A 15,178-nucleotide genomic window follows, 5' to 3' on the forward strand; every position below is an offset into this window, starting at 1 on the left:
AGGAGTCCGGATCTGCGACCCGTCGGGGAGCCAGTGCTCCCCCAACGGGTTACCACCACAAAAAACAAGGGGGGCCCAGGGTGGGGATGGGAGGTTTTTTTTTTTTTTTTTTTTTTTTTTACATTTTCAGTGGTGGGGCCCACCTCACCTCTTTTGTGGTGGAAAACTCGTCGGGGAGCACTCACTCCCCGTCGGGGGTGATGATCCAGATTCCGCGCAAAGGGCATTGTCTTGTTCATGTGAGGCATCTAAGCCCATTTCCATTTCATGGATCTCTGATCTTTGTATTCAAGATTTCACACCTTCTTCACATGAAGCTTTTGAATAAATTCGTTTCCTTAACAAACCCCCTCCCCCCACCCCGCCCAAAAAAAAAAAATCACCACTTTGGACTCATTATAAGTCCCAGTATAAGTGTATAACTTACATAAAAATATTTCTATCCTCCAAAGCAATATCAACAAGAAAAACAGACCAAGAAACCTCATCCTTTGTTTGCTTCTCTAGATTGTCTAAAATAAACGAAAAAAAAAATACAATTCAAAATTAATCCTTGTACAACTTGCAATTTAGAATTCATCATCTTGGTGTCCCACATGAATGACACATTGACGAATGCGGAACGATAAATTGAGTTAGCAATTTTATAGATCAGCAATACAAGACAATCCAAAAGAACGGACAATCTTTTAAACCAAGCCGTTTTGTAACTTCGTTTTTTAAATGGAGGCATTAATAATAATTGAGTCAAAAGTACATGGAGACGAAGAACATAGATCAAACAACAACGAAGTGCATTAAGGTACAGCAAAACCAAGTGCATGACAATCACCGAGATGATGGATAAGAGAAACATAAGGGTAACCAAGTTACCACAGGCTAAACAAATTAAAAAAAAAAAAAAAAAACACTCTACACCTGCAGCAAAGGAGGGGAGGGGGTGCGTGTCTCTCTCTAAGTTGATTGAAGACCGAGGAAAGTCCTCAAAATCCCAAGTAATTGAAGCAGCAGGTACACAGCTAAAGCTAATATTGAGATTTGTCTAAGCTGTTGAAGTAAGGATGATCAAGTGCTGCCTTAGCTGAAATCCTGTTTGCCGGATCATATTGGAGCATCTTCTGCATCATTTGAAGTTCCAAAAGACCAAATAAGTAGTGTTAAATCACTGGAAGTTCCATATGTACATCAGTAAATTAAAACTAACATATTGAAACAGAAACCAAATTTGCAGGGTGCAATTCTATCTTTAGCCTTAGTTGATGAGAATTCATAAAAACGAGAATGTTGAAGCTACCAAATGAAAAGAATAATGAGCAGTTACCGATAAGAGGTCAACACCATCAGGTTCTAATGATGGAACGGCACGCGCTAAGTTTTGAGGCTTCCACTGTGGATATTCATGCCAATCCCTTAAACCACTTACACCTGGCCATTGCTCCTCAGTTGGTGTCCCCAACAACCTTCATCAAAACAACAAAATAGAATATCTCACAGCTTTAGAGGATGAGAAAACAAAATTTGCATTTTTTGAGAATTCCACATGAAAGAAAGAAGAAAAAAAAAGTAGGGAAAAAATTTCAAGCAGAATTGTGTAGCATAAAACCCATGTTGCAAAGAAATGATTGTCTAGTTGGTATAGTGTGTCTGTGAAGATGTAGTCCTCACACTAGGATTGAGAGTTGGGGGATGGATGGGAAGGATTCAAACTGATGAAATAAGTAGAAGGAATAGGAATTCTAATGGTTATAACATTTGCTTTAATTGTAACATACTACCACCAAGGCTTCCATCCTTGAGGCCCCCCGAATTTATGTATAAAGACAGTGCAGCAGGCCTAGAATTGGCAGTCACCCGACTAGCTGGCAAGCTACAAGCTACATGCCTGTGTACAGAAAAAGCTTATCGCAACATCCTAGTTCAAAAGCAAGAAATGACCGAGGAAACACTTTTACACAACATAAGCGAATTATCCTTATGGCATACATAACAACGCAATAGAAAGGATAAAGGACGACAAGACAAGTGACAGCTATGCTTTTTGCAGAATCTTTCTTTCAACCAAAAAAAAAAAAAAAAAGGAAAATCTCTCCACCAAGTCTTAGCTCTTTTAAATCAACCTTCATTACAAAGAAACAACGTGTTGCGAGTATTTATGAATACCATAATACTGTAATTGGTCTCTTGGAGGAGTTTGATCATTATAGGAACCTCCGATTGTCCACCCTGAAGACAAAACTGTTGTGATCACTGGGTAGGATTTACAGGTTATCTTATCTATTTTGAGAGTGATAAAGCAAAATAATGGAATGTTTTAATCAACCAGCTCCACTTATAAGCCAGCAAAAAAAAAAAACTAACGAGGATGATATCATCTTAAACCAAGTAATAAGTCAAAAGGAGCAATCCGGGGCTCATGTAGACAAAAACAGCAACTTCAGAAGAACTTAACAACCTGGTCAGGCCTTTTACTTTGACAATGGATGCAATGGCAGAACTGATGTTTAGAGTCACATTAACTATCATGATGCATACACACAATTATTCTTGCTGCAGATTTTCTCATGTAATCAAGTCAGCTCAAAGTTTTTTTGAATAAATAATTATAGAGCTTTTCCAACAATCAAAAGAACATGGTAAGATACATTTTTTTTAATTTTTCATCCTGAAGCTTTCAGAATGGAAAAACTATCTCAGGGTCATAAGATCAACACACCCTGATCCACCAGAAATAATCACTTCTGATGATGATGACATTTTTCTCAAGGAATAGTACATTGCAAAAATCATATAGGTACCTGAAAATATGGAGCAACTGCTGCAACTCTGAGTCACCAGGAAACAAAGCTTGTCTTCGTACCATTTCAGCTGTAAAGAAAAAATAAATAAAACAATAAAACATCAAGAAAAGTTACAACCATAAACATAAGACTACCTTCCAATGGAAATATTTTACAAAATAATAAAAGACTGGAATCCTTATGGTTAACAAAAATACAGGGTGTTTGCATATAAATAGATTATGAAAAGTTAATAAAGTTTTGAGGATTGTACAGCTGAAATAAGGAGATAACTTGCCAACCCGACAAAGGAATGCAAGTTGAGGCTCCTAGTCATTGTTTTGCCAAAAAAAATATAATAGAGGGATTGACAGATTACTGCAACTACATTTTTTATGGAGTTACATGTCTTCATGTATCATATGAAAGTGAATAGATACTAAATTTTCAAAGAACCTTGCGACACAAACATAAGCTAGAAATGACTAAACAAAATTTGGATACACAGACAAATGATAATAATCTTTTTTGTGTAAGGATCCTGTTTTTTCTTCTTTTTTTTAAATTCTTTTTTTTTTCTTGAGGGGGGGGGGTTGGCAAGATCTACCTTGACTGAATCTGCTGGCAATCTGAAATCAAAAGCACAAAAAGGATTTTGCGTTACATAAATGGATCAATTGTATTAACAAGGCTTAGGTAAGATACATTATCAGGCTGACAGGATTTTCTGATTTTGGCAAATAATGAAGCATGCCATGAAGACAACTATGGGTTCACCATAATAATGGTTCAGCCATTATTATATTCCAGGCCTACGCTTATATGTTCAGCTCATGTGTTCCCCTCTGCCATATAAAAGTATGCCGGCTAATTTTTTTGCCTGTCCATGTATGTTTTGGTGGTGAGTACAAGTTGTTGAGGTTCATGAATGCTTTTGCTAACTTGAGAACCGATCTCTGATCAAGAAAGCCAAACCAGAACGACTCATTTCTGAAGGGTGTTAAATTCAAATTGTCCCACACCCTCAATTAAGGGAGTCAACTAGATTGGTATCGCTTTTACAATTCAGTTTTGGCTCAATACATAACAGAACTGAAAACTTTAATCACCTCAAACCAAATTAATTTGGTTTTGGTTTTTCTAGATCTGATTTCATTTGGTTGTATATATGTCTCATCAATCCATATACATTCTTGGTAGTTTGGTTTTTTACCTATTCAATTCACTTCATCTTGTACAAGCCTTGGGAACGATGAAATGATATTCGTAGAGGAAACAAGTATAAGAGCTGAGTATAATCAGCATGAAGCATATAGAAGAAAACTGAGGAGAAACAATAAACAAATACAAGAGGAAAAGTAGAACTAAAAATCTTACAATTCATGTCTAATGTGGTTTAGGTCAGTTGAAACAAATGAGTTTCACTTTAAAACCAAATAAAAAAGTACTTCTCAAAACCAAATTATTTTCAGTTAGATCCAAATCTGTCTCAAAAGACTGGCTTCAATTCCAGCTCTAAATTGACACTCATACCCTCCAAAGAAGCCCCCCTTAATATACGTAACATGCACAAGTACGATAACACCCGTGGTAATAAGAATAACAAAGAAAACATGCAATAGAAAATACTATGGGTGAGTGTGAAATGAATCTGAGTCCCACCATTTATTATGCAATAGACGTTGTAATGAGGGACTGAAAAAAGAAAAGAAAAAAAAAAACACGAAGAAAATAAAATTAAAAAGGGGGAGCAGGAGGGGGTTTTGAATATCAAAATGAATCTGAGGTCCACTATTTATTGTGCAAGAAAGGTGTAGAAAGAGCTGCACAGGCCAGCGTAAGAACCCCTCTTCAGCTTATAACTCACCTTTAAAACTGATGTCAAGAAGACAGCATAAATTAGGCAACATGATATTGCTGCCAGCCAAGGACATAACTACTATGATGATGCAGCAAAAAATGTCCAAAAGTCTCAATTGGGGTCTGAAATACTTAATTTTGACCTGTGGGTGGTTTTATCGACATTAAACTTGTAGGTTTATTGATTTAATGGGCCTAACTTATAAGCCCATAAAGTGGGAGTAATGATGATACACGGTATTAGGTGTTAAATTCAATATCTGATTAGTATCTGAGTTAGATTCGGACACTTAGTTCTTATAAAGAGTTATGTTTTGATTTTATTTACCTTACTAAGACTTTAGAGTGATCAGCAGTCCCTCACTGACTTAAATTAGAAACTTTAGTAAGATTACACGTGCAAATGCATGTATTGGTGCCTATTCAAATATGATTATTTAAAATGAGTTACATAATTCACTTTTATGTAGCATCTTGTCCAGACCAAACATAAACACAATCCATCTTTTTAATTGAAACAATTTATATTAGCCATTAGGTGTACCTTAATAACTGAACCTACAAATAAGATGTTGCAATTATTTTAATACCTGTTGTTAGTGATTCTAGTAATGCAATTATTAAAAGTTTGTGGAGGTACAATCTAGGGAAATGAACAGAGAGTAATAAAGGGTAAAGAAGTGTATTAAAGTTTACTGTGGAGTGTAAGGGTATATATATTATTTTAGGTAGTAAAAGTGCAACCATGTATGTATGTGTGTGTATGTGTATATAGATGACTAATTGAATTTTGTTTATTACATTGCTACTAGTGAGAGGGGTATAAATTTGGCCATAACGAACCAAACCACCTTTGCCCACCCCTTAGCCCAAACAGGATTGGGGATGGGTTTTTCAACCCTTAGGGTTGATAAATGCAAACCCTAGGTGAATGCTGCACTATTATGGTTAAGGCATTAATCCAGACCAACCTAGCCCTATCAACCCTAATTTTAAGCATGATCTAATTAATGATTTATGGTGAATGAGGTGGCAAATGCCTCTTCTTGAGGACATGGAACTTCTATCTTTGATATAGTTGATTAGGTATAGGAAGTTTGTAAGAATCATAGATTTTTAAATTTATTTTTCTACCAAAAAAAAAATAGATTTTTAAATTTATTTTGAACATGACTAATACATGTAATTCCTCTTAAAGGACACATATTGATTTGTTGATTTCAATCATTTGGGATATCAAACATTTGGATGTTACCCTTTCTTTTAAGGTCTCAAGCAACTTGAAATTCCAAAATGGTGCATTTTCATTCTTCTTCTTAATGCAAGGGAATTTAGGGTAAGCTAGGGCTAACAGGGTTAATTATGGCCAACACAGCCCGACCCGTCTGGTTAAGGTCAATCAAGGCAGGCTGAGATGGCTCAACATGACAGGGTAGGACTTGGGTTGAGACTTTTAAACTCTGAGTCAAGATTGGGTCTAGCTTGAGATAAATATTCTTAAGGTTAGGCTTCAATTTGGAAAAAACGGGCCCAGCTCGGCCTTGTTTCACCTGTAGCTGATGAGGTATATTGACATAGCATCTCCCTCACTTACGCGATTTCTTCTCTTTTTTGTTACTCGAATATCTAACAAGATTATCTTATCGCAATTTAACCTATCGTTCTATACTAAAACTATAAGTTGAATCATCCCCAACCCCAATTCTTCTTCTAAACTTCTAAATCTCCCAACCATAAGTTTCTTCTTTTTCTGTGTTTTCCTCAAAACCTAGCCATGAATACCTATCTCCAATGCAAACTAACCATTAGAATCCATCTCATAGCCTATAAATAGCATCCCCTTCTTCTAATCAAGAGTATACATCAAACTACCATCCAAAATCCAAGGTTTTAAAACCCCTTTTCATAATTTTCATACAGTCCCCCCCCAAAAGAGAGAGAGAGAGAGAGAGAGAGAGAGAGAGCCTATATTGAAACTCATATCTCTACCAATCTAACCAATACAAGCATCGAAACATTAGAGATTGTCCCATATATCATTACTAAACTTCTCCAAGTTTCACCCCATTCCAATAACTTTTCATCCATATCTAAAGAAACTAGCGCTTCCACCCGTACACGCTGTTTTGCTAAATCTCCCCAAAGCTATCCAACCACCATATAATCTTATATATCCTAATCTTTTCTTTTCTTTTCTTTTCTTTTTCTTTTTTTTTTGGGTAGAATCTGTTACCCCAAAATCTTAAAACCCTAAGCCCTTGAATTGAGTTGAGATCCTGGAAAGCTAGCCTCTGGTTGAACCTCTTAACCTCAAGCTACATCTTGTGAAGGGAAGAGCAATGAGGCCCCAAGGCATCTTAGAAGAGGCAACATACCTCTCAGGTTATAATAATAAAATACAGGATTTGAACTTTGAAGTATTGTAAACAGTGAAATTATTATTACAATATGCAGGCATAGGCTGGGAAAAAGAGAGAGATGATCACCAAACACACCATAATGCAAGCAATTTCACAAGAATATGAGGAAAAAGAGCTATATTATGCCTCTGCAAAGAACATAGATTTTACAAATCATTTCTTACACTTCTAAGAAAGAAAGGAGCCACAATCAGGATCAGCATATAACTGAAGGGAAGTAGAGGAAGAGAAGAATAAACCTAGCAATAAGTTACTCTACTCTTGATATGAAGAATAGCACAATAAGATCCAGGTAGAGCTAGGGAAGGAGACCAACTAGCTGACAATGTGGACAGCATATGCAATATTAGGACAAGACTTATTGAGATAAATCAGAGTTCCAACAAGCTGGTGATATGTAGTAGATCAGGAAAAGGCACTTAAAGCTTGCTGAGAATACTTGACACTAACTACCATAAGAGTTTTCACCCAAAACAATAAAAATAAATAAAAATTTAAAAAAAAAAAAACTACCATATAATGTGAACCAAGTTCTTACCACTCAAGTTAGCCAATTTAAATTGGTCTTGAGTATGTTTGGGTTAGTTAACAAAAGAACCACAAGAAGAATAGTGCAGCTCGAGCGTAGAAAACATATTCAGACTTTAAAGGACACAAATCCTTCATCGTGAATGTCTAACTAAGAAGGGATCTCCATGTACCAAATGCCTCAAAGTCAGTGATATATAACAAAAGAAATATCAAAGATGAGTAAGAAATGTATCATACCTTTCAAAGATGAGAAAACAAATGAGGAATAATTAGGATAAATCTGAGTAAAACCAGCTCAAAGAATTTCCATTGAAAAGGATTCAACCAAAGCTCTAGGAGCATTTTAAGCCAGAGATATTTCTTCAATCAATATGCCATAGAAGAACGATAAGGAACAGTTGAATGAATAGCAAATGATTTGGCTAGTCCATGAGACATAGGCCACCACTTTATTATAGATATAGGAAATATTACAAATATAGTAGCATTGGACATTTGCACAATTAACACATTAAACAAGTGCATAATGAGTCTACACTTAAATGAACCTTTATGAAGTGAACAAAATCAAACCAAAGTTCAGCAGAAATCCAAGAAGAACACACAGTAACAGTCTATTTCAAGTTTCAGTTAATCATGATCAAAAGCAATCTTAGAATCTATCTAGAAATGCCATAGACAGATAAAAGAGAAAAAGGAACACCCAAGAGTTGCCATTGATGGAAGCAAGACCCCTCAGGGTAGTCAATTGCATGAATGTCTTTGACATCCAAGCAACCAACTCAGCTTAGAACCCTCAAGCATCAGTAGGGTAACGTTGTATTGGCACAAAGCTGGATGTGCTCGACCTTTATGATAGTGACACCTTGACTAGGGCCAAAAAGATGTTTGTAGAGGCCAAACTGAAGGGCATGACTCACATCTGGTGGATCAAGCAATAACAATAGAGCAGGACCTGAGGCATTAGTTTTGCCACTACTTGGGAGATAAGTAAAGCATGAACGGAAGATTTTTGCAAACTGACTAAAGGAAACTCATGCATCTCAAGTTTGCACAATTGAGATAAGAAGAGGAATATACCGCCAAGTTCTACCATATACCATACTTGATCTGATTTTGAGTAAGAAGTCAAAGTGTTGGTCGTATAGTTTCTCAAGGGTAAAAACAGTCTCTAAAAACTTCTATAGATTCTTTCTCTAAGGGTGACGGTGTTAGTTAGCAACGATTTTCTCCACGGGGGATATGGGGCTGCTATGGTGGGCTGAGACAGAAGTAGAACTAGAAGAATAGGAAGAGGAGGAAGACAGAAGCCTAACAAGAGGAGGATGACTCACACACCAGCCATGGAGGCTCCAACAAAACATAAATTCATTATTCTCAAAATCTAAAATTGCATCCCAAATGCAAGCTATTTAAATTTAAAAGAAATAAAACACAAATCCTAGTTGAAATATGAAACTCAAACACAAAGTAAAAACCCAAATAAAAAACACTCCTACGTAGGAAAACTAAAACAATAAAAAGATTGAAAAGACGTTAATTTAACTAATTCCAACCCTTGTTGCCGGTTGTTTTTGGGGCCGGACCAAAACCCAATGGGCCAGTTTATTGATACTGCATCAAGGTAAGTAACTAAATAGGATTACTGGTTAGCAATTCTTCTATGGCACCTCTGATGCTAAACAAACACTATTCTTCATCACAGCTCAGTTCCAACCGACCAAGTACTAAGCTATTGGATGAGCAATAGTAGTTCTCATGTGAAGGTTCCAAGAGGTACAAACACTTGTCAACACAATGTCAAAATCTCTTGGTAGCTTTCGCTAATTATAAGGAAAAACTTAAGGCTACTTCCTTGTAAAGAGACAAAAGAACAAGCTATTACTTATGCATCAAAGCATGATCTTTAACATAGGTGTGGTGAAGTATAACAGTGACGCAGTGCGGAAATGCTGTCACATTATCAGTGCATTTATCACTACACAATTTCTAACAAGGATGATTGTCATCAAAATAGTTGCCCCAAAATAATCTCTGAAGACTTTCACCCACTTGGTTTAAAGTCATGATACTAATCTTAGAATCAATGATCAATGTTTGTTACTTGCTCAGTTGATCGAAACAATGCTATGTGTTGTCTTACCTCATGGGGCATCCATGGTTGTTTGTGGTGAGAAGACAACACTGTAGTTATGAGAACACAAGTCCTTCAAACATGATGAACATAAAATGAAGTTCCTTATAGCCAAGCTCTTCTAGCAAGCAAGCTATAGCTAAACAGGATATTTTTTTCTCCTTCTATGTGTAAAGCTAGATGATGTAGAATTAATTTCTTTCTGCAGAAGTTGCATTGATGGAATTGACTTCTATCTAGAGAATAAGAACTGTTGCTGTAGCACTCAACTGGTTGGACTAGCATGACTGAGTTCAAAGCTTCGAATGGTACCAATTCAACCAGAGCCAGAAGTTGCTTGATTTAATCTTAAGTCTTTAGACACTTAATCACAAAAAGATATTACCTCCTCCTCCCTCCCTCCCTCTCTCTCTTGCTCCCTCGTAGATTATAAAGTTCATATATTCATCATTATGCAATCACTGCCAAGCTATTCATTGCAAGGATCCTTCATCTCCGCATAATGAAAGAGCTAATTTCCTCAAGAGGTGTTGTGATTGTGTAAGCTCAAGAAAATAATTTCCCCCCTCTGATAAAGGCCTAGGATAAACCTGCTATGTTGGGCTTTCACAGAAGGAAAATTAGAAGAATAGGAAGATTATCAAAAGAATTGGGGTTGGTAAAAATTTTACTTATTCTTGACTTCTTGTTGAAATTTTCTTGGATAATAACTTGAATTTAGGAAAGAAAAAAGAAGAGAAGAGAAGAAATCAAAGAAAGGAATAACAGCCTTGTATGCACAGACAAACAGCACCAAAGCTCTTCTATATTCAAATTCATCAATCATATCATCTCTAATTGATAGGGGATGCATTACATATATATAAACCTTCTAAAATTCATATTTTTTACTCAAAGAAGGACTCCTAATCACTCAAAGAGACTCAAAAATGGTAAATAAAATTTAAAATAAATAAATAAATAAGTATCCTAACCAAACTCAAACTCTGAATGAAATACTAATGTTAATTACTGATCCCATGTAGCACCATTCCCCCACTTTATGGGCTCATAAATTAGGCCCATTACATCAAGAAACTCAAAATTAAGAGCCTTAATGTCTAAATGACCCACCCATGGACCAAAATTTTCCAAAGCTCAATTGACCCTTTTAGGCATGTTTTAACTGCATCAACCCCGCAATGGTTCAAAAATTTATTTAATCCCCTCAGGACACATAAGAAGTGGTTCTTGCTTGATTAAGCAAAGAGTAAGTTTTTAATTTTTTCACCACAATTCCAACTATTTGGCACCCCCCCCCCCCTCATGCTGACATTTGGTTGATGTGGGAGATTTCAACCCATACTATCATCATGTTGGTTCCCATCCAGTAAATTGGATACTAAATAAAATAAGTTTTTGGCAATATGATCCATCAAGGATTGAGGTTCCCAGATAAACTGCTTCCATTTGTGACCACCAAAAACAACTCAGAATGTTAAGGTTACAAACAGTAAGCAACGGATCCATAGCCGGGTAAAGCTAGAATGCAATTAGGGGCTTGAATTAATCCGTTTGATCCAGTTGCAGCCTGGTTTGGGTTTAACTTCTCTAATTGGTGTGTTCTCAGGTTCAGTTTCAATTGGGTTTGGTTAGACATGTATATATATATATTTTTTCTTTTCACAATTTTTGAGCTTGTACCAATTCCCCGTAGAGTTATATCAGCTTGGACTTTGGTTTGGGTCTGATTTATTAAGGTTGGTTTGGTTTCAGTGCTCTTCGATTTTGCAAAACCCAAATTGAAGCTATAAGAGGAAATCTTGCACTAATGGCTAGTTTTACCAAGGATCAGACTGATGAGAAGATTTGGTATGAAACCAAGAATAATGCAGCGGCTAGTTAACAGCATAATCAAAGGAATGGATTCTTTATTTAATGAAACAGAGTTTCTTGGTATCCTTATCAATATTCCTTTCATCATGCTGTGAACTAGCCACTGCAGTATTCTTGGCTTTGTCCCAAATCTTCTCAACAGGACCTTGGTAAAAACTAGCCATTAGTGCAAGATTTCCTCTTATAGAGGCAATCCAATGAGCTCCATTTCGGTTTTAATTCATTCCAGTTTTGTCGGTTCAGGTTGTGGTTTGATACCCCTCATGCTATATCAGAATTACATTTGTTGCTTTTATATTTATAAACCAGTAAGGATTGTGTTCAATTTGACACATACTAAAAGAGGGAAAAGATATTTAAATGCAATAAATGTCAGTCGAAAGGATCAAGAATTAAGCCACAGTACCAAATATGCATCCAACGGACCACATATCTACACCAATTGAGTAGTGGGTACATCCCAATAGCACTTCTGGGGCTCTGTACCAAAGAGTAACAATCTGCATAAAGACAAATTATGAATAGCATCAGACGATTTAAGCAGACAAAAGTTACAACAAATGTAAAGAGGCGCTTTTATAAGTAGAAGAATATATTTGACAAACCTCGTGTGTGTAGCTCTTGAGAGGGACAGTGAATGCCCTTCCCAAGCCAAGATCTGCAATCTTTAGTATCCCCTTCTCTTTGTCGACCAAAAGATTTTGTGGTTTCAAGTCTCTGTTAAGCACAGGATAATAGGAGCAGAGAAGGACCATGCCATCAATACATTGCAAATCCAACGAAAGAGAATGGAAGTATAGATAAAATGGGCGGATATGAATTTAGAACCTGTGAAGTACACCATGGCTGTGACAGTGAGCGACCCCTTTGCACAATTGATACAAAAAGCTCTGAAAATAGAAAGGAAGAGAAAATGAAAGACATCCAGAATCCCGTGGGAATAGACTAAGTGCAGTCTGAAAAACATAAGAAGAAATGGAAACTAGGCACGGCGTCAAAGTAGAAACCTGAATGACGGAAGGAGGAAGTGGTCTGGGATTGGGTCCCCTACGGTGAGAATCGATGAACTTCTTCAAATCGGTGTCGAGATACTCGAAGACCAAGTAGAGAAGTGGCTTGCCGTTCTTGTCAACGTGCTCGACGCAGAGCAAACTGTCATAATAGGAAGAAGAAAGAAAAAGTAGGTTGAATTTGAAACTGTATACATAGCCATAGATAGATAGATAGATAGATAGATAGATAGAGACGAAAGGAATCAATCACCAGGGTGGGTGGAAAACAAAACAAAAAAGAGTAACCCACCGGACGACATAAATGGACTGAGAGAGCATCTGAAGAAGGGAAACTTCGCGAAGGGCGGTGGGGGGCACACCTTCCTCGTCCATCTCGAGGCGAGTTTTCTTGAGGGCGACCAGTTGTCCCGTCGTCTTGTCCTGCGCCTTGTACACCTTCCCGTACGTCCCTTCCCCTACTTTCTCCAGCTTCTCATACTTGTCCATCTTTCTTCTTCTTCTTCTTCTTCTTCTTCTATTTCGCGATTGCGGATGATAATACTCGCTGACGCTCTCTCTCTCTCTCTCTCTCTCTGTCTGAAAATGACTCAAAGAAACCCTAGAGTAGTAAGTTCTCGTTTTGATTTATGAGCGTCTGTCTCCGACTCACCCTGATGTTATTTTTGAAACGTATAGGAGCGGGAAATTGGGCAGATCACTGATGAGAGAGACTAATATTAATAATAATAAGAGTTAATTGCAATGCCACTCCAAAATAGTAGCCTTAATGCATCGACACCCAATATATGTTTAGTAAACACAGATGCCTCAGAGTTAGATTTGTATTAAACACACTAGTCCAATTTGTTACTTACTTCTATTAAACTGTCATTTTTTTTTTTTAATTTGTTTCTAATACCAAAATTACCCACAATTGGATTAGACATTATCTCGTCGCCTAAGGTAGGATTGACAAAGTGTGGAATTCTAATTAATGGATACTGGAGACGAAGAGATAAGAGAATAGCAATGCCTAAGATCCCCATAGGCGTTGCTTAGGTCATTCCTTGTGCGGCCTAGAAACAAAGACATAGTCGAAAGGACCAGAAGAAAGGACGAACAAAACAGAGGAGAAAAGAAGGAAGCAGAGAAGAAGAGGGGCAAATTACCTTGTGATGACAGTCACCTTGTCTACAATTGTGAGGAGTTAATTTTCAAGGGAGTCATCTTCCATCAAGTGTCCATTTGGATTCTTTCTCTATCCCTTTGTAGGCAAGCAAGAGCTCCTCACCTATGGTTAAATTTAAAATAAAAAGTTTTTAGACCTAACTCAGGTACTAGCCATGGGGATTCTTTCTTCGCGAAAATTAAAAGGGACTCCAACGACAAATACCAATCCAAAATGCAATTTAAAATCTCAAAACCCCCCACAAAGAAATCAGGAACTCTGGGTATGAATGCAACGATAGTGGTTCTTCAACCGCTGGATGTCATTGTCTTTGAATTTGGTTTCGCTATAGATTTTACAGATTATGTGATGCTCACAAGATATTGCCCTATTTCTGTAAAACATCAAGCCATGCCTTTGGGAAATCTTCCCTACAACTACTACTAATGCTCCTCAGTTTCAACTTTCAAGTAATTTTCTGGTGTTTTTTACACTAGTTAGCTTATATAAGTAGAAAAAAATGTAATGACCATGGATATTTGATAAGCTAAGGGTTTTTATTAAAGGATTTGATGTCCTTGATCTTCTTTATATATATATATATGAAGGTTTTTCTGTAAACAGTAGGGAAGTGTTCAACGAGTAGTTTTTCGAACCATTAGTAGAAAGTGTTAATTTAGATTCTCTTCGCTTGTGAAAATTGCAGCAAGAAAACAATTTTCAAGCTACATGCAATAGAATAGATGGGACAAACGTGACTTGATTTTGAAGGGTATAGTTGTCTTTTGAGGCTTCATCCCCTATTATACGTGAGGATATTATCGTCTTTACAACTTTAATACTAATAATTCTCAAAGAATTAGATATGTATGTTTATTAAATATAAAGTAGGATGTTAGTGCATACATCTAGTTTGGGGGTGTGCAATTTGCTTTACTAGTACTAATACATCTAGTTTTGGGGGTGTCGCTTTACTAGTACTAATATAGCTAGTTTGGGGGTGTCATTGCAATTTACTCTACTACTACTAACAATAATTATTAATTAATTATAAAGGACTTGGGACTTGGGAGCGGAGCTAAAGGGTTGATCAGCAGAGCAAATGGCGGTAGGTCATGAATTGCGATATGAAGGTGTTTTGGGTGATGCGTACGACCTGCATCATGCACGGCCATACACATAAGCGTTTTCCAAAATTAATTAATAATTAATAGACAAAATATGGATCTGGATGCTAGCTGGCTTTTCGTTTATTCTTCGATCGTTTGAATTTGGCACTGAAATGCCTCTCTGTTTTATCGTGCGGTTTTAAAATTTTGAATTTGAATCTATACACTCCAACGGCACGTACAGCTGGGCGACGCAAAAGGAGAAAATCAGAAAAGCCGGAAGGGAGTGAAATTACCAGATTGGACAAATTT

General features: G+C 36.8%; 1 protein-coding gene across 1 annotated transcript; it reads right to left on the reverse strand.

Moving 5' to 3' along the window:
• Positions 1-611: 611 nt before the first annotated feature.
• On the reverse strand, positions 612-13,305 carry LOC149023182 (cyclin-dependent kinase B1-1). Its single transcript, XM_089143740.1, has 8 exons — positions 12,900-13,305; positions 12,605-12,749; positions 12,426-12,487; positions 12,203-12,314; positions 12,004-12,097; positions 2,796-2,865; positions 1,322-1,460; positions 612-1,118 (listed from the first exon to the last, which is right to left on the reverse strand). The coding sequence occupies exons 1-8, from the start codon at positions 13,094-13,096 to the stop codon at positions 1,026-1,028; spliced, it is 912 nt and encodes a 303-aa protein (XP_088999866.1). The 5' UTR covers positions 13,097-13,305; the 3' UTR covers positions 612-1,025.
• Positions 13,306-15,178: the final 1,873 nt, after the last annotated feature.

The sequence above is a fragment of the Hakea prostrata genome, chromosome 2 (assembly GCF_041222555.1).
Source record: "Hakea prostrata isolate BN-2017 chromosome 2, UWA_Hpros_2, whole genome shotgun sequence".
Taxonomy (NCBI): domain Eukaryota; kingdom Viridiplantae; phylum Streptophyta; class Magnoliopsida; order Proteales; family Proteaceae; genus Hakea; species Hakea prostrata.